Here is a 26,935-nt window from a genome sequence, read left to right as displayed (position 1 = left end):
ATGACGGCATCGTCTGTTTCTGGTTCACAGCCCACATCTGGTGGGACTCCAGGAGCTGTTCAGTGCTGTGACCCAGTCCGGCAGCTTAGGAGCTGCAGAGGTGAGCCGCCATGTCGCCGTGTGGGCGGCACAGAGGGAGAGGAGGGGCAGAGGGACACGTGCCGATGGTTCCACTGATTGCTTTGCTGCTAAATCAGGTCAAATCTTTGGATTGGTTGGACGGACTCTCCGACCTGCATGCCGGCATCGCCACTGAATACCAGACACAACAAAAAAGAAGAACAACAAAAAAGAAGAAGAAGAAAAAGGAGCGGCGGGGAAGGACCCGTGGTGGTCCCAGGGCTCCGGACACAGCGCCGCACTCTGAGAGGAAGCGGGGACCATTTACGGATGCAGGCCAACAAAGAGGGAAACAGGATCTCTATTATTCACTCATTTAAGGTGCATTAGAAGAAAAAGAACAATTATGAGAACAATTGAACTTTAAAGGACGATTCAGAAGCATACAAAATGAAAAGGGAGACAGAGAGTTATGCTTTAGCTTCCGTATCTATTTCAGACAAGCCACCAGTGCAACAGATCACACATCACAGGCCCCCAGACGCCAATAACTTGGGTATCGGTCATCAATAAGCAACATGACGGAGACAGAGATAGGCAAAGAGAGTGAGATGCACACGAAGACGAACTTCAATGACAGGCAGAGAAAACACTTGAGGGAGAAAGGAACAAATGAAGCATCAAAAGAAAAACAGGAACAAACGAGAAGCAAAGAAAAACAAATTGAATTTTCCGGCAAAGTAACAACAGCGAAAGACAAGTGCAGAGAAACATTCTGTCAATCGTCCTTTTCTGTGAATGACAACCGGCAACAATTGATTTGGATGCCGGTCTGCCGGCTTCGCTCTCCTCAGAAATAACTCGGAGAAGCAGCCGGGGAACGGGCTCGACACACAACTCAGGGCTCAACGAGGCTCTGGAAGAAACAGGGAGGGAAAAGAAAAGAGAAAAAAGGGAGGATTCAAGCTGGAGCTACAGGAGGACAGTGAAGTGTGTATTGTGTATTTTATTTTATTCAGTCAATCAAATCAAATACAATACAATATTATTCTATATAATACACAAAACAGAAAGACTGAAAAGGTATAGGTAGAAGCAAAAAATGCGTATATATTCCTATCCTTAATTAATATAAAATAAATCAGAAAATTAATATAAAATAAAGAAAAATAACAAAGAAAATAAAAATTACACATAAAAAATATATATATATAAATATATACATACACACATACATACATATATATATATATACATACATATATACACATACAGACAGACTTCCACATACATCTTCCATATAAATACATTTCATTCACATTAATAACTCAGGAATTGTTTTATGAATAATTCCCTTGAAAACCAAAAAGGAGTTCACCATTCTTACATCCATTTCGACATTATTCCTTAATTGGACCAATTGGAAGTCAGATGTTTCTTTGCAACACCGCCACTTTTAGACGTACAACGCAGTCCGACAGAATCCGTACAGAAATAAAACATATCTTTATAAATGGATTGGTTCTCCTAAACCCTCTCGGTCGGATCAATTCCTGTTGCCTGTGGGTTTATTTTAGCTCCTCATTTTACACTCGTACCTAAAAGCAATTATGTGCAGAACATTTTCTATGTCATGGACTGATTGCAGTTACGCCTCAATTCATGGGACTCCATTTATACTTCAGTCAAAATGGTGTTGTATTGTGAACGGCTATTCTTGAAAACGCCCACAGAACATTTCTTTTTTAGACTGATTGAACCCAAAAAATAATCTGGATTTAAATAGACTCACAGGAGCACAACAAAAGAACAACAAAATACAGCATCTTACGACGCATGCTAGATCTTATAGTTTAATAATCAGCCCCTGTGCAGAAGGAGAGGGCGGGGCAAGACGAGCCGTCTCTTCTATCAAAGCAACCGGACACAAAACCAATCGCGATCACAGATCAAAGAGGAACAATCGATTTCCCTGAAGCTCCAACGCTGACGGCGTGGGAGCGGTACTGTGTGAGTATCGTAGAATATAAGAACTACGAAAGAAAAAGAATTCATCATCTTGAGGATAGATGAATGCTGAAAAATCTTAAATTCTGAGAGACTTCGAGGTCGGTGTTTTGTCCAATTCACAAATATAGATATGAAAGTAAGAAAGGCAGCGATCTTCACGTAAGCAAAACGTTGACTGAAGCTTGACGGATGGGTTGAATAATTTCTGGAAATATTTTCAACTGCTGATCAGCGTATCACCTCTCCCTTTATTTCCAATCGGACATCAGCTCCTGAATGTGTCGGAACCGAACCAGACACAACCGAGTGTGTCACAGTGAGCCAGAGCTCACAATGACACAGACCTGGCCCACCTGAATGACACTCATAGATCCACCTGCCTGATGGACCGTGGAGGTCTGGATGGTGGAATATGCCGACTACCAACTCTTCATCCACTCTGTCATCTTCATTGTGTTGTTCCTGTGTTTTAATGTGTGTGTAATGATTCCTTCTGGTCACATGACATCTATGACACCTGTCCATCCTGGAGAGGGATCCTCCTCTGTTCTCTCCTCAAGGGGTCTGACCTTTTCCCCTGAAGGGTTGTTTGGGAGTTGTTCCTGATCCGATGTGAGGTCAAAGGTCAAAGGTCAGGGATGTCTATGTGTACAGATTGTAAAGTACTCTGAGGGGAATTTGTAATTTGTGAAAATGGGCTCTACAAATAAACTGAATTGAATGCAGCAGCGCGGCTGTGAAAACTGTGTACATCACTACCTATACACTTAAGTCACTCACTATGGACACATTCCCACAATGCAATGCTCGGCAAAAAGGACAGTTGTGTGTCCAAAATCTCAATTCGCAGCTCACCACAGAGTAACAACTAAGTGTCTTGTTGCGTAGGGAATAATGAATGGGTGGACGAGGGAGTGGTTTCAGACTCGGCATTTGACTCGTCGTAAAGACGGCTGTTCCCAAGAACTTTAATGACTGCTCTGTGCGCGGCCGCCAGCCTGTTGTGCATACCGGACTGAAATGTCGTAAACACCAGGTCTGACTCACTCGAGATGATTTAGGTGTAACTTGTTCCATCCTAACAGATAAAACAGGGAAATGAGCAAAATGCCAATTAAGCACACCAAACCCATATAGTCCTGAATACACATAATCACCCAAAATAAAGAGCCCCCCCCCCCAGGTGAATTCAGGGCCTTCATCGTTTACCCTATCATCTCTTTCCTATTTAACTTACAGCACTTCTGTACATGCACAAAAATCGTTGATCAACCTGTGCAGTAAATGCTCAACAATTTTCTGTAAACACATGAATTAGCTTATACAAATAAGATAATACAAAAAGGCAATTTTTTTTACTGGGAAACCCGACAGCTGACTTCGACTTGAGATAGTCTGGAGAAAAACCCAGAACAAGGGAAAACTGTCATCGCAGAGGAAAACACTGTCATCTTGTCAAACGTGCAAAACAGCCGCTCGATTCAGCCCAACTGCTCTCCATCGTCGTCTGCTTCACTTAAATTGCTTTTTGTTTTCTCCCGTTTGATGAATAAAGGAAAAACAAGCACACCGGGGTCGGTGAGACGTGCGGCGAGAATAATATCCGGGAAGCAGTGGGATCACTCGCTCACTCCCCACTGGATCATGTCTGACCTTCAGCCTGCTAAGCACCCGCTTGCCTCGCGTTCCCCCCACTTCGCCCCCGGGGGCCGACACCCAAAAATAGGCCGTGGTGTGACACATGCAAACATATCACTACACCACGCGCGTGCATGCGCGCTGTGCGTACAATCCGTTGTGCGTGCACACAAAAACACACAGTGTCAGGTTCTTGTGCCGGGGGGAGGCTCAGGCGCAGAGAAACAGGCAGGACTCAATGTGAATAACAACAAAAACGTTCTTTACTGGAGGCCAACAAGTTTACAAAAAAAACAACAAGGTCCAAAAAGGGGCAGGCAGAGAATCGGGGGTCAGGGCAGGCAGGGTCAAACAGGCAGGTCAGGAATATCCAGAGCACGGGGACGATGGAACCAAAGACAACAACTATAGACAACAACCCAACACGAGACAAGAGAAACACTGAAACGATATATAGGGGGGGGGGGGGGGGACAGGTGTACGGCATCAGACAGTAACGAGACAAGAGGGGCTGAGGGAAGGTGAAGGGAAGGAAACAATCAAGGACATGAGTGGTTGAGGGCAGGTGAAGGGAATTAACCAATCAATGAGACAGAGGAGTGACTGAGGGCAGGTGAAGGGAATGAAACAATCAAGGAGACAGGAGTGGCTGAGGGCAGGTGAAGGGAATGAAACAATGAAGAACATGACTGGCTGAGGGCAGGTGAAGGGAATGAAACAATCAACGACAGAGGAGACACGGAACACAGGAGAAACAGAACAGGGTGTTACACACACAGCGACAGTCACTTTACACCTCACTTTTCTCATCGTCCACCGCGCTATCTTTAGTCCCCGAGATGCTTCGTCAGCCCACTCTGCTCGGGGTCGTCTGACGTCACGAGTTACACGATGAAACATGTTAGACTGAAGTAAACGTACTCACAGCACTCTATCGCTGCTCCTCTGCTAACGCATTGCTGAAAGGAACACTTTAGAACATATTCATCGAGCTTCTGCAGTTAATATGCTGGACAAGTAATCTATTGGATACTGCAATAGTTTGGCTTTTGTGCGTATGTATAATATATATATACGTCCCCGAGTTTTCTGCCTGCAGCCCCAATACAAAGAAGTTGAATGGAATTTTATTTGGGGTGTGCTTTAAGCGTTGAAAAATTCGATTGAATATTTTTTCAGACACAATGATCTCGCTACTCTGGATAAACTATACTAAATATTGTTTTGGAGCTATTTCCCACCAAGAACTAGTCTAAACCTAGTTTTAATTGGCAGAGTGTACTGCGTATTGTTTACAGTAAGGGGGGGGAAGGCATTTCTAATAAATAGGTCAAGGATTTGAAACTCAATCATAGGGATTATAAATCTGAAAGATATAAAATATAATCCAACGATAGAATAAAGGTTAAATCACGACGGTAATACAAAAAACTGCATTCATGCCAGGAAGAAACAAATCAGTGAAAGATCAACATTGAGGTGCAGCACAGTAAGTTCACAAGAGAGAAACAGTTAGTCCAACTTTAAACTATCAGTTACTCTGACTGTTATATTAGCAGCACATCAACAACCCAGACAGCTATTAAAATGGCAGCTTTGTTAGCAGTGAATCATAAAAAACAATCACAAAGAAAAGAAATACTAATCTCACAAATTACCATGAAAAAAAATCCCAAAACAGAATAAAAAGAGTACATACAGGTAATACTCTAACAAGATGCGTACATTAAATAATTCCTATGAAAAAAAGTTTTATTTTTGGTATTGGCGCTAGTATTGACAAATGTCCCCCAGCACTCACTCAGCACTTTTGTTTTAATAACATTAGTGTGTCGACTTTATTTTATTTTATTGGGTAAGATGGCAAATATTGTCACTTGCAACGGGTAAACTCAGCTGGACTCATGTTTCTGGCCCCCCAACAGATCCATCTGGCCTCAATGACTACCGACCGGTCGCCCTCACCTCCCATGTGATGAAGGTGCTGGAGAGGCTGGTCTTGGCCCACCTCCGGCCGCAGGTGAAATCGTCGCTGGACCCTCTGCAATTTGCTTCCCAGCCTCATGTGGGAGTGGACGACGCCATCATCTACCTGCTGCAACGAGCTCAGTCGCACCTGGATGGAACCGGTGTCTCTGTGAGAGTCACTTTCTTTGACTTCTCCAGTGCATTTAACACCATCCAGCCACTGCTGCTGAGTGAGAAGCTGCGGGTGGCCGGTGTGGACGCGTCCACCATCTCCTGGATCACTGACTACCTCACAGGCAGACCACAGTTTGTCAGAATGGGCCGTGTGCTGTCTGGAACGGTGGTCAGTGATGCTGGAGCCCCACAGGGAACTGTTCTGTCTCCCTTCCTCTTCACCCTGTACACCAGTGACTTCCAGTACAACACGGAGTCATGCCATCTGCAGAAGTACTCTGATGATTCTGCAGTGGTCGGTTGTATTAGGGATGGACGGGAGGAGGAGTACAGGGCAGTGGTGAGTGACTTTGTAAAGTGGGCCGATGAGAACCACCTGCGGCTGAACGTGGCCAAGACCAGAGAGATGGTGGTGGACTTCAGGAGGAAGGCGACTGCTCCTACACCTCTGAGTGTCCTGGGCGTGGACGTGGACATGGTGGAGGAGGACCAGTACCTGGGCGTCTCCATCGACTGAACTGGAAGGCCAACATCAACGCTGTGTACAAGAAGGGGAGGAGTCGACTCTTTTTCCTGAGAAAGCTTCGATCCTTCAACGTGTGCAGCAAGATGCTGGAGTTATTCTACCAGTCGGTTGTGGCCAGTGTGCTGCACTTTGCCATTGTCTGCTAGAGGAGCAGCATCGGAGCCGGTGACACCAGCCGTCTCAACAAACTGGTTAGGAAGGCTGGCTCCATCATCGGCTGCCAGCTGGAGCACCTGGAACAGGTGGTGGAGAGGAGGACGTTGAAGAAACTTGTGTCCATATTGGACAACCCGGACCACCCTCTCCACCACCTCCTACAGGGACAGAGGAGGACTTTCTCCAGACGTCTCCTCACGCTCCGCTGCCACAAGGACAGATACAGGAGAACATTCCTGCCGACGGCTATGAGGCTCTATAACAGATCACCTCTTGCCAGATCATAGTGCAATAACTACAACAATAGCTGAATACTTACACTATGTTGATCTGCACTTCACACATCTCATTTGTTTGCACTACACACATACACACACATTTCATTTCATTTGCTCTGCACTCATACACACACTTTGCTTTTTGCACTCTGTCTATATTTAATATTTTGTGTATTTGATTTGTCAGTGTTGTTGTGTGTTGTGTATGCATGTGTGTTGTATATTTACATATATATTTTGTTTTGTATTTTACTTTTATTTTACTTGTATACTTCTATATCTTTCATCCCTGTTTCTTATATTTTGTGTTTTGTTTTTATTCTTGTGTGTTGCTGCTACTGTCACGACAAATTTCCCCTTGGGGATTAATAAAGTATATATCTATCTATCTATCTATCTATATACATATTTCTCATCTGCTAAACGCTCCGCCGTGTCACACGCTCGCCCCTCGGACACTTAGTGCCGAGCTGCTCGTGTGCCGGCGGCTCACAGCCGATCAGCATCGGAGCTCCCGCTGCCTCCTGAAAGGAGGCCGACGAGAGTGGGGAGAGTGAAGCGAGCACAAAGGTCACCGTTTGTACAGCAAACAATGAAGAGAGAGACACTGAATGCTCTGCGGAGCTGAGAGGAGCCGCCGGGCCGCCACAGGGACGAACCCACCTTCACATCACACCCAATCATCGGACGTGTTGCTCATATCAAAGTGTGGATTGAGTTCCGCCGTAAGCTTTTCGTACTTGAACGATACGGTGCCGCAGCCCGAAAACATTTGGGTTGGCTTGTCGGAGATGAAAAACATTTTGCTCGGCGTTGTATTACGGCTGCAGCTGGCGCTTTAGCACTAGTTATGGATCGAGGAGAGCGGAGGCCGGCAGGAGCGATGAAAGCTTCGCTCCGTGCTGATTGGGCCGAGGTCCACACCGGGTACGACGAGGAGAGGACGCATAATGCTTCCTCTGACCTTTCCCTCGACAAGCACAGAAACCACTTGGCCTCGTTACGCGGCCCGTGCACACCTCTGTCTCCGACTCCCGCGCTCCTTGTGCACACTCGATTTCTGTGGGGGCTGCAGATAATGAATCCTGTCAGAATTAGAGGTCCCGCCGGCTGCAGCTGCGCTCACTCCATGCAACGCTGCCGAATGTCGTCGGGCCTCCCTCGGGCCACAACCAGAGCCGGTCTACGGAAAGCTGATGGAGGTTTAAGTGACTCGGCATAATCCAAATCTAAAGGCCAGAGACCCAGAACAGATTAAGTGCAATTTGATTTGGGTCGGGGAATTGTTCCTTCTTTGGTCGGTTCAATTAATACTTAAATAGAACACATGTCAGACTTGCTTGGAAATAGAACAATTACGTCCTGGATTTATTTCCACCTTTCTCTTAGGTTTAGCATTAAATCAAAAAGTATGCCACCAGACTTCATTTAAATGGTATATTTGTCTACAATAATGACACACGGTCAATTAAAAATAATAGCCATCCTTTCTGAGGTTCTCAATTGAGAAGACCGATGATTAAAGCTCAGTGAGGGATCATTCAAATCATTGGATGTGGTTCCACCGCCCTGTTATAATCATGAGAATTAACTTTAATGAGTAAATGAATAATAAACCCAATGGTTCCAGTGGCTGATCTGACCAGACCTGAGCCGAACTTCCTAAGGAAACAGCAAAAACGTTGGCGGTGTCTCTCCATTCTACATGAAAGCTGGTCAGGGGAACAAAATACTGCAGATAAAAGAGAAAGTGTGCCACTAGGTTGTCCCGTCTTTTCACTAACGCAGAAGAAAGGAAAGGCTTTCACAGCCCGCTAAGAGCTTCTTATAAATATGGGGGCACATGTCTTTCTCTCTGTGGCCCTCCCTCGCCCAGAGAGCACAGTGTGATTACAGAGACTCCTCCTCCTCCTCCTGCATGCAGGCCTTTGAGAGCAGAACCAGAAGTTAACGTCATGTTGGGAGGGAGCCAAGAGCCCAAAGACACACACATGTCCCTGCTCCATCCTGGGGATGCAGACACGGGGGTCAAAGGCGTCCCGTTTTCAGCAGTTAGTAAAACTGTCGACCATTGAGACGACGTTGTGTAACATGCAGCACTGCTCCCAGCCCAAAATCAACCGTTTGTGCCCGTTTTCAATGTCAGACCTCGTCCCTTCCTGTTCTCGTTTTTAAAGTTGAAATAAATGTCAAACGTTCTATTTTTAGCGTGGCTCATTCAATTGAACCGCATGGAGAACAATCTATTGACACGCTCTGACTGAAGGGTGCGTGGGTGGCATTTCCACTTAAAAGCGCGCGGTGAGAATCGTAATGAAGCGAGGAGGCAAAGTGAACGGGAGGGGGAGGCGGCAGACTCCATCGCTCCTCGTGTCCAAACAGCCAACTCACAAAGCGGGGACTGATTCATTGAAAGGGATTTTGTGTATGCGCTAGATTTAGCCTGTATGCTCTGCAATCATAAACATAGAGAGGATAAATAAAGAACGCTCACGAGAGAGAGAGAGAGAGAGAGGATGGTGGTGTTAAAAGAATCGAGGATGGAGAACAAAGGTACCGAGTGATCAGAAAGAGGAGAGGAACATGTTGTCGAGAAGACAGCTTCTGGAGGTGAGATGGAAGGATAGATCTGACCGAGAATGAAAGACTGGGAGACTTAAAGAGAGAGAGAGGGGGAGGCATGCCAGCTGGATGGATGGATGTAGGAGAGCGTAACTGGATTAGAGGGGCAGAAAATTAAAAGTATTTGCTTTGTATCCTCCTCCAGAAAACAGGATCCATTGATCCCAAGTGTTCTCGCTCCAAGGAGTCGAAGAAAGACTCGACACATCCCAGAGAGGCCTTCACAGAATCTGTACAGCCTGCAAACACACAAACACACACTCACACACACCACCACCACCACATTTTGACCCAGCAGGGCGGTTTGCTCCGTCTCACCCTGTGTCCGTGCTCTTCGAACACAGCTTCACGGACGCTGCATGCAAAGAGCGCCGCGGGGAGGTCGCTTAGATCCATCATCTCCTCCGCCATCGCGTCCGGATCGGTCTCCCCAAACGTCATGTCCTCTTCCTCTTCCTCCTCCTCCTCCTCGTCCTCTTCAGGATCGCTGCTGTAGGCCCCTGAGCCGTTGCTCTCTCGCAGCATGTCGAAGCCTTTGGGGAAGTCAGCTGACCGGCAGGTGGGGACCACAGTCGCTGGGGACTAAGGAGAGGGGAGGTTACGTTAGGAGAAGGTAGTTGGTGAATATACTGGCGCATAGAGAACGAGGTAGTGAGACACTGTTGCGTGAAGATTACAGCGTTGAAATTTGTTTTTACTTGACGTGGTTCATTTCTGTCCACTCATTTGAGGATTCACCATTGTTTTCTTGATCAAAAAAGAAAAAGCAACACGTGGAATAACTGTTGTAAAAAAAGAGAAGTGTTATGATGAAGAATTTATTGCTCACTTATACTTCCATATCTATCTTATTGTGTGGAGGTCGACCGATAAAACCTTTATAAGTTCAACAGTTGCGTTACAAAAACGTGCGATACGCATCATGAATACGGTCGGCTACTATGAGCACACACACCCATTGTTTCACAGATCACATGTTATGAAATTTAATGATTTGGTTTATTATAAAATAATGCAGACAATGTAAGAGCTAAAGTAAAGTCACTGCCAGACTGTGTACAAAGTTTGTTTTCAATACATGAGTGTGAATATGATTTGAGATGTTTGTAAGTTCACGGCACAAAAGGCTAAAAAAGGGATTAAAAGAAGATTTATTTCTGTTGTCGGAGTCCAATTATGGAATAATGTTGAAATGGATGTAAGAATGGTGAACTCCTTTTTGGTTTTCAAGGGAATTATTTTGAGGGTTATAAATGTGATTGAAATGTATTCATATGGAAGATGTATGTGGATGCATATCTGTGTATATGTATATATAAATATATATTATTTTATAATTTTCTTTGTTATATTTCTTTATTTTATATAAATTTTCTGATTTATTTGATATTAATTTAGGATAGGAATATACAAGCATATGTTTTCTTCTACCTCTACCTTTTCAGTCTTTCTGTTTTGTATATTATATAGAATAATATTGTATTGTATTTGATTGACTGAATAAAAAAAGTGTGTGACACGAATGTGAACCTCACACGCTGTCCTGTCGATAGAGCGCCATCTAGTGGAGCATTTTACACGAATGAAGGTTTATTTAATATGTTAATCACAACTCCATCGGACAACTAACCTCATTGTCTCAAATAAATAAAGAAATTAAAGAAATAAACTCAGGGAAATGCGATATGCATTTTGAATATGAAGCCAAAACGGTTTCCTATTGTCCTCCAACTTCTGTACAATGACGTGCAACAAGTGCACACGAAGGCGATGACGTCAGCAGCGTCCCAGTATGTACATGGCCCTCCAGGACCACGTGACATCAAGATGTGCATCACGTGGGCTCCAAGGGGAATTAACCCCTTAAAATCACGGAAACGGCTCGTGCAAAATTGCTGCACGCGCGTTTACCATAAAAGTACCGGATTCCCGGTGCCAACAGATGTTTTTATGCGAATACGCGCGTTGTCTGTGTTACTCACCCCACTACCGCGTCAGTGGCCGACACGACCCATCACAACCGGACTGAACGCGCGGTTGTCACGTGACTTTGTCAAACCGACTCCAAACTACACCAGCGTGTTGTGAGACTGACGTCAGACACGACGCGCCGTTTGTTATTGCTGGATTATTGGACAGCATCTGACGCAGCCGAGAGCGCATGCGTCGGCACCGGCAGGTGTGACCAATGACGTGCCGGCGGAGGCTCGCGGCGACCAATGAGCCTTTAACCCTCCTGTTGCCTTAGGGTCATTTTGACCCGATTAAATAGTTAACCCTCCTGTTACCTTTATATTTACTAACATATTTTACCCTTTGGGTTCAATTTGTTGCCAGCAATTAAAACCTCCAGAAAATTATTAGAATTAATATTGTTTTCCAAGTTTAAGTGTGAGGCACTTTATGTTTGTTGACTACCGAAAGAACACCGACATTAAACATTGAATGGGGTCAAATTAATCCTAAGGCGGCAGGAGGGTGTAATATTGATTCGGGTCAAATTGACCCTAAGGCAACACAAGGGTTAAGCGTCTCTGTGTACCTAGAAAAGCGCTATAGAAGTCTAAGTTATTTTTATTATTACCAACTACGCAAATACGAAATACAGAAATGTAGAAATGGATTTCTTAAATGATGTCTTGTTTAGGTATAACTTATATTGATTTATTCCTGTATTCATTTATTTATTTATAAATTTATTTTATTTATTCCTGTATTTATTTATTTAAGCATTTATTTATTTATTCCTGTATTTATTCCTATACTTATTTATTTCTACTTAAGTCATTTTAAGTCCTCCCTAGGAACACGGTGTCGATCAGCCGAGGGCGGAGGGGCAGTCGGAGTGTTCTCGCATGAGAAATGGAGACAGACATGATACATCATTAGTTGGCAGTTTTATTAACAGTATAGGCTTCAGTTGGTTCACACGGTGAGGGGCATGTACACACACACACAACCACAGGGGATATAATGAAAATAACTATTGAATACTGACACAAAAAAAACGACTGCTTTAACACTGCAGAAATGAATGAATCAATGTCTGCATCCATTCATTCCTTCTGGAGTATTTTATCAAATGTGATTATAAAACCGGTACCATGGCTGTATTACGTCAGCTTAAAAGGTGACAAACACAATTTTGGCCCAAACTAAATGTTGACATGTTTGAGTACAGTGAACATCTCATCTTTATCAGTTAATACAAGATGCTTCCCTCTGTTTGAGTCAAAGTGTTATTATCACCTCTCTTTTCAAAGGTTTTACATTGTTATTCCAATAGGTATTGACATATTACAATTGCTTTTGTTTCATAACTGCTACAGTGATGCTTCACTCACCTACCTGGGTCATGTGCCCTCTTACAGTAATTAATCCGGGGTAGAGATTTTTTTAAAGGCACACTAAAAGCTAACATGAACATTAATAAATACATGACAATAAATTAGAAAATGTGCATCCACTTTTGGTCCCGTCGGGAAAAATATCGAAACAATGCAATTCAGAGAACAAGAGGCAACATTATGGAGTGAAAACCACTCGTTTCAGAGAGAGTCCGAGGCAGATATTTAAAGTCACAATGCTCCTTGGCAAGTCTGGAACAACATTGTATATCTTTGGAGGAGTATCTTCATCATCCTCAATGGAAGAACAGATCGCTTCAAACACTTATTAATGAGCACTTAATTGCTTAACAGTCATGGAAGTGAGAAGTAGGGGAAGCTCCAAGGCACAACGCCATCTCCGCCGTCGTCTCATCGTGAATCCACGACAACGTCCAGCAGCTTCCGGTTTCTTCCGTTCATTTAAATACAGCTGACATCTTCTCAAATAATGCAACGCTTCTCAAGGTCACGTTTCGGTTCAGAGATATCCAAAAGGAAAGCAGGTGGAGAGGAGTGTACGGAAAAAGTTAAACTCCCAGCAGACTCCCCCCTTCAGAGCTGGAGGTTGTGTAATTGTGAAAAGAACTGAACTTATCTTGATCTTTCAAGGTCCTTGAATATCGTTTATAGTTAAAAAGAGGAGAAAGAACCCCCAATCAAAATACTTTAATCTTCTTTCAGGTCAGGGGGGCCAGAAGATGGTTCAGTGGACATCGAGTCCGCCGGTGGTCGTTTCCGGTTGACGGCGAGCGCCGCGGGGGCCACGCCATCGTTGTTGACCAGAGCCCCGTAGGAGAAAGCCCCATTGATCTCCGGCTGAACGAAAAGGCCCTCGTCATGAATAGTCGGGATACCTGGTGATGGAAAGAACAGGTAGGACAAGATTCCAGCGAGGCACTGCAGGTTAGAACGACGATATGTGAGGTTTATTACAAATAAACCATGATGCAGAGTTCAAAAGTAAAACACATTTCAAATTGTAATCAAAGATAACCAAACACTTAAAACGATTTGAGTACACTGTCATTATTACAGATGTGCTCCGTGTTGTCTGCTGAAGCCACACTCGTGTGTTTGGTTGTACACAAGATGTGTAAAAAAAAACACACAAAAACAAGAGAGATCCAATTTTCTGTATTTATGTAAAGTTTGTACAAACCAGTAACCATATCCATCGTGACATAGGGCTCAAAGGTCTTGATCCTTTTCCTGTTCTTGGTGATGATAAAGACCCCGAGGAAAGAGAAAGCAGATCTGTACAAAGCACAACACATCCGTCAGTATTCCAATTCACAGAAAGTCGACACAGGATATTATTATATCGAATGTCTGTCTTCTGAGTGTAATATTGTTCAGCTATGGTATTTACAAGTAATGTCACAGGTCTTTCTTACAGCAGACACTTTTACTTTGGCAGGAAAAGCACAGGTCATCATTAGTAATGCACAATATCAGGACCCTGAAACAGGGGAAGCTAAATAAAATGTGTCCATCATTGATTTGATTATTTACACGAGTGCTTTTTCCTGTTGTGACAATGTCAACATGTCTTTGTTATAAATGCCGATAATGGACTCACCCCAACAAAAACATTGAGATGTGAAGAACGTCCTCGTTCTTGAACTCTACGTAATACACAGCGCCTGAAAACCAGAACAGAAGAAACCTTTAAATGGCTCTAAAAAGGTGAGGAGGAGGAGGAGCATAGCAGGCAGTGACTTGCATCCATCGGTCATAACTCGCTTGTTTGAAGACGACTTGTTAAGAATCACAGAACTCACCAGCAACTACGGCGAAGACGGTGGAGAGGATGTAGTTGAGACCGGCAATCTGAGAGGGGTCATACACCTTACAAGCTTGGGAGAGAAATCTAAAACGAAAAACACACACGTAAAAGAATAATGAACAGAAAAGTCTTGATGAATTGAATTAAATGGGGAGCTAATAATCCAAGTCTCATTCATCCGGTTGTGTACTCAGTAATATTTGCTAAAAACACGACTATTTACAATCCTTGGGCATGTGCAAGCGTGAGACTGCTAAGGCAGACGTGTTTTAAATAGTAAGGCGTTAGCAAAGATGCATGTTTTTAGGAGAATATGAGAATATGACTGCATGAATGAGACTTGCACCGCACACATTGTGAAAGCTGCTTTTGCTGTCGTTAAATTCAGACCCCAAACTTCAATCGACGGTCCCGTTTCTTGATTCTCCGTTCAACATCAAAACTAAAAGTTTTCCTTAAGAATTCAAGGCAACCTGATATACAAACAGGTGAAGTATTCCTTTAACGTCGCGACCCTATTGACCACGGCGGCCAACTGCAGCCACCAAGCTAATAGGGACACTTTTCTGCAGATCCCCGCCGTCCACCGTGTTCCCGTCACGTACTTGGCCTGGAAGATCACCGAAGCCACCATGGAGACGAACATGATGCTGAAGATGGGGTAGTCGAGCTGCATGGCGCCCTCGATGGTGAGAACCAGCATGCCCGACACCGCCTTCACCGTGATGACTGTGGCTGAGCCTGTACCCCAAAGAAAAAGAAAAGAAACACAGATAAACACACAACAAATGAGAAAGCTGTAGGTGCATATTGAACATTTAAAAAAAACAAAAAAAACTGCGGTCGTGTATAACACAGTATGGCAATAGCGTGACCATGTAAATTGTAGAAAATTGACGGTCTTGGATACCAGACACTCACTCAGCAGCGCGGCCAGCATCAGAATAACAATGAGGTAGTTAGCGTGGCGCTGCTTGTAGAAGTATAAGAGCAGGCAGAACGTGATGATCTCCAGGAGCTGTCAATGAGCAGGAGAGCAAGAAGAAACACAACATGGATATAACTTCTTCTTTTTTTAAACAGGAAGCACTGCCGTCATTGTCAGATTACAGCCGGCTGGTGTTGATCCAACAACATGAATGCCGAGGCGGTAGATATTGATACTATATATATTTAGTCCTACAATGACGGTACATTATTAGGTCTCATCTAGAGCCCTGCCCTGGTGTCATCAGCTAGACCCATAGGACATTTTTATTTTTTTATTATTATAATCAGTATTGTCTTTTCTATCCATTACAACCAGATTACATGTTCCTGAGTATGGTGACACTTTAGATATTTATTCACATTAGTCTCTGAAACAATCTTCACTTCAAAGGATAATAATGAATCATGATTCAATAATGACTGTCGTCATATTATAATCCTGACAAACACTGATGTGTATTTCTTTTCTTCCATGTGGAGGATAGCAATAAAAAACACAACATTGATTTTAAAAAATGTAAAAAAACAGGAAGCACTGCAGTCATTGCCAGATTACAGCCGGGGACCAATATTTGTGAGACGACGACACGGGTCGATAAGGATGAGAAATCAGCTGCGGTCAAAACGAGTTTGTAGAAAACCATTTGTCCCAAAAGAGGAAGACCCGTTTTTAATTATGATTGAGACTGACAGGAGATTTCAAGGTAGTTTCTATTGCTGCAGCTTGTGGCGTTGTAAAAGGAAATCTCCCACCGAGTGTCTCTCTGTCAGTGTCGACGTGGGTCTATGTGTAGCCGCTGTTTGGGGAAATGTATTACTCGTTTTAGAGCCCTAGGAAAAGTAAATAATGATGCAATGTTTGCAACTGATCCACCAGCCATTCAGGGTGTCACCATATATCCTATTCAAACCTCTGTAAGATGGATTTAAATGTTATCGAAATATTATTATTTTATCACAACCCCATTAAAAGATGACACGTACTGGTAAATGGCATTCCACCTAATATGACTCATTTGTGCACAACATAGGATTTTCTTGTGGATCAAGATAACCGTGAATATCTTCAAAGCCACCGACATCAATATTATGGCGGAAGAAGAGTACAACATGGTTAAAGCAAATTTGTGACATGTAATACTGTGAATCTGAAAAGACTGTTATTTTAACACTGTAACTGTGGAAGGGAAGTAGAAGAAAACACCTTACCATATACAAGAGAACCGGCCATCCTATCAGGTGTGCCACGATGTTCTCTGCTTTGAGTTTTTCATGAGAGTTTGGTCCAAATGCTACAAAGAGGTATGTTCCACCTAAGGTGAGAAAATAGCCCAGGAAGGACAGCCCATAGCGCTCTGAAACCACACAGAGCAAACCAATGACGTGCATTCAATCACAAGAGGCGAAGGAAATGTGTCCGGACATTTGGTACATCTTGATAAAGTAGAAAGACCCATCGGCATCACGTTGAAAGTCAACAAAGAGTCCCTTTTTTTACTAGTTTTCTTTAATGTGGTCTTACAAATTTGCGTTTTTCAACTAAATACGGCCTGTCCATGAACACACTTTGTTGACTGTGTTATTTCATGCATTATACTGTAAGTGCAGGCAGTGAGATGTTTGTCGGGAGTTTGAGTAACATTTGCATACAGACACAGATTCCATGATAATTGCACGAGTGTCTCCGGTTTCACACGCACAGGGCAACTTACTCGCAAAGTCCCGCGGCTTCAATTTCTCTCGCAGAAAAATGAGACCCAGAATCGAGCTGGCTGAAAACAAAGAAAGCAAAAAGACAGACGCCATTAAAAATGACCCTTTCAATCAGTCGCATGCATCAAATTCAGAAGACTCCATTTCTCAGCGAGATTGTCATCATAAATCCACCAAATCGACATGGATCTATAAACAACTCCAATACCAGATACTCACTCAGGATGGACACGGCGTTTAGAGTGGCGACGAGAGCGAGGGGGGCGAAGGCGTAGGAAACAAAGTTGGCTCCTTCCCCGAGACACAGCAGGACGAACCCACTCCACCAGGACTTGGTGCGGTAGAACGCGCGCAGGTCCTTGGTTCCCGCTAACTTCACATGGCTGTATTTCTGCACACGAGAGGCATGCAGGGAGCAGACGGGAGGAAACACAGTCGACTCAGCTCAACCGGAGCAAGCGTGCAAGTATGCTTACGCCAAACAATGGAGGACAAACTATTTAGCAGTAGAGATATTGTACATTATATGTAAAGACAGGATGGACAATAGGGAAAGGCTGAAAAAGGGATTAAAAGAAGATGTACTTCTGTTGTAGGAGTCCAATTATGGAATAATGTTGAAATGGATGTAAGAATGGTGAACTCCTTTTGGGTTTTCAAGGGAATTATTTATAAAGCAATTCTTGAGGGTTATAAGTGTGATTGAAATGTATTTATATGGAAGATGTATGTGGAAGTATGTCTGTATGTATGTGTACATATATATATATTGTTTTTCTTTTTTAATTTTCTGTTATTTTTTCTTTATTTTATATTAATTTTCTGATTTATTTGATATTAATTTAGGATAGGAATATATAAGCATTTTTTGCTTCTACCTATACCTTTTCAGTCTTTCTGTTTTGTATATTATATAGAATAATATTGTATTGTATTTAATTTGATTGACTGAATAAAATAAAATACACACAAAAAATACACAAACATCAATGTCAGGGATAATTGTATATTGTTTTAGCCAAGTTGATATGATATAACAGCCACGCTCGAAAGTGATTAACTGTACACGATGTCCCTGATGCTGTGAGGACACTGAGACACTGAACTATTCCAGGCAAATATGTAACTTGTGAAAATGGGCTCTACAAATAATGTGAATTGAGTTGAATAACATTGCAGGACGTGTTTGTGGAGGACAGATACCTGAATGCTTAAGGAGATGCTGATAAGCACATTCCCAAAAATAGCAAGCAATGTTCCAATGAGGTTGTCCTAAAGTAGAAAGACAGAGAGAATTATAGAATATGATTATACGTCAAACATGTTATGAGGATGTCAATAAACCTATATGCATCGAGGCGCGCGCACTACACGTTTTGCCACACTATTGAAGTTGTGACACATAATTCAGAAACATAATGCATATTTTTTACATGTACGGTTGAACACCGGCTACGGGAGGAAGCAGGTCAACAATAACAAAGGTTTGAGACGTAAAGCGCCATATGTTGTCTTACCGTGTAGGAGCCTCCGTCGGCTCTGAGGAGAGGCATCCTCTTCGCCTCCAGAGCCACGCGATTCATTCAAACACTATCTATTGTCTCACGTCGCTGTGGCATTGTGTTTATCACTCATATGCTCCTGTTTATCCGGCGTTACGATGAGCCGGACACCATCTTCGGGACGGGGAGCATCTCACTTCCGGATTGGATTCCACCTGTTTCTGGCGACGCTTCTGACGCACGACGGTTACGCACGAGTCACGTGCCGCTGGAGAGCGACGAGCTTATTATATACAAATCCATCATTCGTGTAACATAACTTATAGCTCGTGTTAGTATTTTTGAAAGGCCAGCAAAGGACGAATATACTTCCTCACACGTGTCTCCGTTTTTCACGCATTTCCTTGTTTGTTGGCGTCGAGTTTGAGCCTGCAGTACCACACGAGGCCAGTAGGGTCGCCATCGAGCTGGTGTTGATCCAACAACATGAAGGCCGAGGCGGTAGATATTGATACTATATATATTTAGTCCTACAATGACGGTACATTATTAGGTCTCATCTAGAGCCCTGCCCTGGTGTCATCAGATAGACCTATAGGATATATCTCAACTTTTAAAAAAATTGTTATGATAATCAGTATTTTCTTTTCTATCCATTACAACCAGATCACATGTTCCTGAGTATGGTGACACTTTAGATATTCATTCACATTAATCTCTAAAACAAGTTTCACTTAAAAGGATAATCATGACTCACGATTCAATAATGACTGTCGTCATATTATAATCCTGACAAACACTGGTGTGTTTTTCTTTTCTTCTGTGTGTTGTTGGCATGATGGGACACAGTAAGAAAACAGGATGACAGCAACACACTGAAACAACGTAGCTAGGTCAATACAGGGTGTTAGCTAAGATGGGTACATTTGTTCTTCGTATTGTGAAAGAAGACATTATCAATCATGACTCATTGCTTCCACGTGCAATATGCCAACAGATATATGCAAAGTGCGGTTAGCTGAGGGACACCAGCAAGCAGTGTTTTAGGTTCTTTGTGCGTCACTGCTTTTTTAATCGGCAAAATTTAACTCAGGTCTCAGGTGTTAAATTGATAACATGAACTTGATATGAGGGGAATTTGAGTTGAATTTGATTTGAATTTGATTTTTGAAACCAACCCTGAAACCACATGTGCTCTTTGTGTTTCCTTGGCGAACCAGCGGAGGGAGTAAAAGACCACAGAGGGCACTGTCAGCTTGTCCCATTGTTCACAAATCAAAGCCAACACATTCAGATTCTCCGCTGTCATTTGATCTTCGATTGGCATTTAGATTTCATTTTTTTAGCCTGCAATCATCTGACACTGTAAATACCGGAGCGCTTCATATACAAGTGAAGTGTGTGTTTGTGTCCTATTGGATTCTCTAAATGGATTACACGAAGGTCTTGCTTGTTATTTAGAAGAACACTTCTGTTGATTAAGGCAAGTTTATTTATTTTGCTTTTTTTCCAAGGCAACAAAAAAAGCCATTAAAACTAGAATACACAAGAAAAACAAGGCAATACAAAAACACACATTAATAGGATTAAGAATAAGATAGATCATCACACATAACAGTGCAGCGATTCTTCAGCGCAAAATATAAATAACAATTGCTAATTCATTAAGAAAAATCTTAAACCCCGATTTAAAGAACTGAGAGTTGTAGCAGATAAATACAAACTAAATACTGCTTCTCTGTGTTGTGTCTCTCTGCCCGACGACATCAGAGAGTTGAATGTCTGGTCACAACAGCAGCTCATATTTTATATTCGTGGAATATGCCGACTACCAACTACGACACGGCCCTGCTGAGGCTCCGCCCACTCCTCCTCTCTACCTCCACCTGATGGATGGTGGAGGTCTGGATGGTGGAATATGCCGACTACCAACTCTTCATCCACTCTGTCATCTTCATTGTGTTGTTCCTGTGTTTTAATGTGTGTGTAATGATTCCTTCTGGTCACATGACATCTATGACACCTGTCCATCCTGGAGAGGGATCCTCCTCTGTTCTCTCCTCAAGGGGTCTGACCTTTTACCCTGAAGGGTTGTTTGGGAGTTCCTGATCCGATGTGAGGTCAAAGGTCAAAGGTCAGGGATGTCTATGTGTACAGATTGTAAAGCACTCTGAGGGGAATTTGTAATTTGTGAAAATGGGCTCTACAAATAAACTGAAGTGAATTGAATTGATTATTATAAGTTGGCCCCTGATACACAGGAAGCCAGCGTGTCACTCAGACATCAACTCCTCTCTTTCCTCCCGACCTCGTTTCATAAAGCCCACGGTTGGTTGGAATGAGACTTGTTGCTATGCTGCATAAACATGCATCCAACAGACATTGATTATAGGTTTGGGGGGGGGCGGCGAACCTGTTAACACCTCGAGGTGTTAACAGGTTCGTGGTAAACAGGTTAATGTTGTTTTCTACGGCGTTGCCTCATATGAAGTACAAATGCTGTTCTCAAAATATATAGAATAAACTGGAAGTATAGGAAAATAGCAAATTAAATGTTAACAAATAATCTAAATACAATATGTTGAAAGTGAACAGACAATTGAACTGCAGTGAGGACACATTCAATTCAATTCAATTCAGTTTATTTGTATAGCCCAATTTCACAAATTACAAATTTGTCTCGGAGTGCTTTACAATCTGTACACATAGACTTCCCTGCCCCAAAACCTCACATCGGACCAGGAAAAACTCCCAAATAACCCTTCAGGGGGAAAAAAAGGGAAGAAACCTTCAGGAGAGCAACAGAGGAGGATCCCTCTCCAGGATGGGCAGATGCAATAGATGTAATGTGTACAGAAGGACAGATTTAGAGTTAAAATACATTCAATGAATATGACAGAGTGTATGAATAGTTCATAGTAGGCATATTCCACGATGGAGACCTCCACGATCCATCAGGCAGATGGCGGTGGGGAGGAGGAGGGGGAGTCTCAACAGTGGGCGGAGTCTCAACAGGACAGTGGCGTAGTCAGGAGCAGGAATTCCACGACCCAGACGATCCATCAGGCAGATAGGATCTATGCCGTCTCATAGGGTCCGATGACCCCATGAGACGTGAAGTCAAAAGGACTGCGGGGAGAAAGCAGAGTTAGTAACGTGTGATTGAGAGATGAAAATTCATCCTTAAGGAGAGAAAAAAGAGGAGATAGGTACTCAGTGCATCCTAACGTCCCCGGCAGCTATAAGCCTATAGCAGCATATCAAGGGGCTGGACCAGGTGAACCTGATTCAGCCCTAACTATAAGCTCTGTCAAAGAGGAAGGTCTTAAGTCTACTCTTAAACGAGGTGACTGTGTCTGCCTCCCGGACTGAAATTGGAAGCTGGTTCCATAAAGAGGAGCTTGATAACTAAAGGCTCTGGCTCCCATTCTACTTTTTAAGACTCTAGGAACTACAAGTAGTCCCGCATTTAGTGAGCGTAGCTCTCTAGTGGGCAATATGGTACTACAAGCTCCTTAAGATATGATGGTGCATCACCAATCAAGGCTTTGTACGTTAAGAGAAGAATTTTAAAAGTGATTCTTGATTTTACTGGGAGCCAGTGCAGAGCAGCTAGTGCAGGAGTGATGTGATCTCTTTTCTTAGTTTTAGTGAGAACACGAGCTGCAGCATTCTGGATCAACTGGAGGGACCTAAGAGATTTATTAGAGCAGCCTGATAATAAGGAGTTGCAGTAATCCAGTCTCAAGTAACGAACGTGAACCAATTTTTCTGCATCTTTTGAGACAAGATGTGCCTGATTTTGAAATATTACGTAGATGAAAGAATGCAGTCCTTGAGATTTGCTTTACGTGGGAGTTAAAGGACAAGTCCCGATCAAAGATAACGCCAAGATTCTTTACAGTGGTGTTGGATGCCAGGGCAATGCTGTCTACAGAATCCACATCACCAGATAATTGATCTCTGAGGTGCTCAGGGCCGATTAAAATTACTTCGGTTTTGTCTGAGTTTAACATCAAGAAGTTGCAGGTCATCCATGTTTTTATGTCTTTAAGACATGCTTGAATTTTACCGAGTTGGTTGCTCTCCTCTGGTTTTATCGATAAATATAATTGAGCATCATCTGCATAACAATGAAAGTTTATGGAGTGTTTCCTGATAATATTGCCCAAAGGAAGCATGTATAAGGTAAATAAAATTGGTCCAAGCACAGAACCTTGTGGAACTCCGTGATTAACGTTGGTGGTTATCGAGGCGTCATCGTTTACAAATACAAACTGAGATCGATCTGATAAATAGGATTTAAACCAAATTAGTGCCGTGCCTGAAATGCCAATCGACTGCTCCAGTCTCTGTAACAGGATGTCATGGTCAATGGTGTCGAATGCAGCACTAAGGTCTAACAAGACCAGGACAGAGAGGAGTCCTTTATCTGCTGCCATTAAGAGGTCATTTGTAATTTTCACCAGTGCTGTCTCGGTGCTGTGATGTTTTCTAAATCCTGATTGAAATTTCTCAAATAAACAATTATGATGTAGAAAGTCGCACAACTGATTTGCGACCACTTTCTCAAGGATCTTGAAGAGGAAGGGGAGGTTAGAGATCGGTCTGTAGTTAGCCAACACCTCTGGATCCAGAGTGGGCTTCTTCAGGAGAGGTTTAATAACAGCCACTTTGAAGGAGTGTGGTACGTGGCCTGTTAGCAGAGACACATTGATAATATCTAATAGAGAGCCGCCAATTAAAGGCAAAACGTCTTTAAGCAGCCTCGTCGGGATGGGGTCCAAGAGACAGGTAGACGTGTTCGAAGTAGAAACCGTTGAAGATAATTGGTCACGGTTGATGGGAGAAAAGCCCTCCAAATATACACCAGGGCATACAGCGGTTTCAAGGCCATTCCACTTGAGGACAGATTGGCACTGGTTATGGGCAAGAGAATATTAATCTTGTCCCTAATAGTTAAAATCTTTTCATTAAAGAAGTTCATAAAGTCATTACCACTAAGGTTTATAGGAATGCTCGGCTCCACAGAGCTGTGACTCTCTGTCAGCCTGGCTACAGTGCTGAAGAGAAACCTGGGGTTGTCTTTATTTTTTTCTATTACTGATGAGTAATAGGCTGCTCTGGCATTACGGAGGGCCTTCTTATATGTTTTAAGACTATCTCGCCAAACTAAGCGGGATTCTTCGAGATTAGTTGAACGCCATATGCGTTCAAGCTTTCGTGACGTTTGCTTCAGTTTGCGGGTCTGAGGGTTATACCAGGGAGCAAACCTCCTCTTCCTCACTGTCTTCTTCTTCAGAGGGCTATCGAGTCCAGTGTCATTCTCAGAGAGCCTGTGGCACTGTCAACAAGATGATCAATCTGGGACGGACTAAAGTTAGACCAGGAGTCCTCTGTTATATTGAGACGTGGTATCGAATCAAATACAGAAGGAATCGCTTCTTTAAATTTAGCTACAGCACTGTCAGTTAGACATCTGGTGTAGAAACTTTTGACTAACGGAGTACACTCCGGTAGTATAAATTCAAAAGTTATGAGGTTGTGGTCTGACAGAAGAGGATTCTGTGGGAAGACGTTCAAATGCTCAATGTCAACGCCATAAGTAAGAACAAGATCAAGCGTGTGGCCAAAGCTGTGAGTGGGTTTCTGCACTCTCTGACAGAAGCCAATCTTGTCCAACAAGGAGATGAATGCAGCACTAAGGCAATCATTATCAACATCCACATGGATATTAAAATCTCCAACAATAATAACTTTATCAGTTTTAAGAACCAAACTTGATATCAATTCTGAGAATTCAGATATAAACTCTGAATATGGACCTGGTGGCCGGTACAGAATCACAAATCGAATTGGCTGTAGTGTTTTCCAGGTTGGATGTGAAAGACTAAGAACAAGGCTTTCAAATGAGGTGTAGTGTAATTTTGGTTGAGGATTAATTAATAGGCTCGATTCAAAGATGGCTGCTACTCCACCTCCTCGACCGGTGCCTCGAGGAATGTGAGTATTAATATGACTTGGAGGAGTCGATTCATTCAGGCAGACATATTCTTCATGGCTCAGCCAGGTTTCAGTTAGGCAACATAAATCAATGTGATTATCTGATATTAAATCATTTAGTAACACAGCTTTAGATGACAGAGATCGAATATTTAGGAGACCACATTTAATAGACCTGTTTTGTTGCACTGCTGAAATAATGGTGTTAACTTGTATAAGGTTGTTGTGTACGACTCCTCTTCTGCTTACTTTTGATTTATTTAACCTTCCTCCTGTGTTAGCTTTCTGTTACCATCTCTTATGTTAGCGGGTCGGTGCCGACCCGTGTCTTAAATCAGCTGTAAAATACACCAACAACAATGATCTATCATCCAATTTGTTTCTCATCTCTTGGTTACCTTGTTAGGCTTCCTTATCCATGAAAATATTGGTTTTAATATTTTTGGTGTGGGCTTCTGGGCCTTTTCTTTGTCAGTATATCATATTTCAATTTAAAAAATGGTAAAATGAACCTCAAGAGAATCATTTAAATAAATAAAGGGTTGTTGTGTTACTTGACTATTACTGAGGGGTATTAGAACACATCTCTGAAATAAATTTGTTATATTTATTTTTTTATTTTAATATTATTAACGATAGTAACATTTATGGTGTTAGGGTCAATTTCGACCCATATATATTTACTTCAAGAAAAAGGCTAAAAAGTATTTTTTTCAGCAATAGAACTTCAATACAAACACAAAATAAAAAGCAGACCAAGTCATAACACAAAATATAGATTTGCAAGGTCAAACAAACAACCAATCAAGCAAATCAAACCAATAGAAATCAATTACTAGTTCCAAAACAAACAAAAACTCAATCAGAGTAAAAGTCTCTGTGTGCAAGAACTTGCATGTGTATGTATGTGTTTAGATGCATGTGTGGCAAAAAGTGACACTTTTATTGTGTTCTTTGCAGAGATATTTCTTGCAGTTGAAGCACAATACGTGTGTCTTGCTTGGGCAGACCTCACACCTCTTTCTTTTAGAATCAGGTGGCCTGAGTCATAGCTGGTAAAGAAATTGTCACAAGTGATATTGTGACCCTGCAGTCCAGTAGTCATATCGAGGACCACACGTTTTCCTTGGTTTTTCTCAGGGATGCCACTCGCAGCTTTGCCTGTGTAAATCTGTAGATTCTGTAGAGAACAATGCAAAATGAGAATCCCCTAAGGCTCCCATGATTGGGGGAGGAGCTGGCTGAAACTGTGTTGGCTGACAGTGCACTTATGATTTCAGTTTTGGCTCTAATTATTGCTTTATAATCTTATTTTTATAACCGGGTCGAAACCGACCCTAACAACACAAAGGTCATAATTTCAACCAGAGCATTTTATAATTTAGTGAAACAAAATGTTTTTGTTTTATTTTGTTGAAATAGAGGTTCCTGACAAAGTCAAAAAGCCTTGATGAAAATAAACAAATGTATGTGGTTCTTTTTTGCATTTAAAACCTAAAACGGGTCGGTGCCGACCCTAACACAAGAGGAAGGTTAATTGAAGTGGCCGTGGGACAGACACAGTCTCTACTCTAAAGTCATAGGTGGGTGTCCACACACACACATAAAGCATATCATCCACTTACTGATATCGTGTCATTGTATTGTCACTTCAGTATAATTGTATTGTTTATTATCAATAAAGACTTGTTCATGGTGGATTCACCAAAACACAATGCGACAAGGCCTGACATCACAATGACAAACAGAAAGAATCATTTGAAAGACGCTCTTATGGTTTTTCTAATACAATTAACAGACACATATCATCAATAAATCGCTTCTAATGTTCTTTGATGTCATTAAATATGCAAATGCTCCACAAAGCATCTATGTTATCACACACACACTGTGACTCATAAACAATATGACTATTCATCATCCTTTATTATAAATGGCAGGTTTTGTTATGGTCTTTAGTTCCTGCCGGGTTGTGCGTCTTTTGGTAAGTAAAGGTGTGTCCCTTCTCGAGGCCATCAGCTCATTCTGCATAGTGGACGGACCAGTTCACGGCTACCTGTGTGTGTGTGTGTGTGTGTGTGTGTGTGTGTGTGTGTGTGTGTGTGTGTGCGTGTGTGTGT

At 42.6% G+C, this 26,935-nt stretch overlaps 2 protein-coding genes across 2 annotated transcripts; both read right to left on the bottom strand.

Moving 5' to 3' along the window:
- Positions 1 to 283: 283 nt before the first annotated feature.
- Positions 284 to 11,487, bottom strand: rcan3 (regulator of calcineurin 3). The gene is made up of 3 exons (XM_056425878.1): positions 11,415 to 11,487; positions 9,751 to 10,014; positions 284 to 976 (listed from the first exon to the last, which is right to left on the bottom strand). The coding sequence occupies exons 2-3, from the start codon at positions 9,955 to 9,957 to the stop codon at positions 959 to 961; spliced, it is 225 nt and encodes a 74-aa protein (XP_056281853.1). The 5' UTR covers positions 9,958 to 10,014; positions 11,415 to 11,487; the 3' UTR covers positions 284 to 958.
- Positions 11,488 to 12,312: 825 nt separating this feature from the next.
- nipal3 (NIPA like domain containing 3) lies at positions 12,313 to 19,003 on the bottom strand. The gene is made up of 11 exons (XM_056427161.1): positions 18,828 to 19,003; positions 18,514 to 18,582; positions 17,530 to 17,701; positions 17,310 to 17,369; positions 16,807 to 16,952; positions 15,529 to 15,625; positions 15,213 to 15,348; positions 14,603 to 14,691; positions 14,401 to 14,464; positions 13,981 to 14,075; positions 12,313 to 13,675 (listed from the first exon to the last, which is right to left on the bottom strand). Exons 1-11 carry the CDS (start codon positions 18,891 to 18,893, stop codon positions 13,488 to 13,490), a joined length of 1,182 nt encoding a protein of 393 aa, XP_056283136.1. The 5' UTR covers positions 18,894 to 19,003; the 3' UTR covers positions 12,313 to 13,487.
- Positions 19,004 to 26,935: the final 7,932 nt, after the last annotated feature.

The sequence above is a fragment of the Pseudoliparis swirei genome, chromosome 11 (assembly GCF_029220125.1).
Source record: "Pseudoliparis swirei isolate HS2019 ecotype Mariana Trench chromosome 11, NWPU_hadal_v1, whole genome shotgun sequence".
In the NCBI taxonomy this organism is placed as follows: Eukaryota; Metazoa; Chordata; class Actinopteri; order Perciformes; family Liparidae; genus Pseudoliparis; species Pseudoliparis swirei.
The sequence above is the reverse complement of the archived record's forward strand: the minus strand, read 5'-3'. Positions and strand labels throughout refer to the sequence as shown.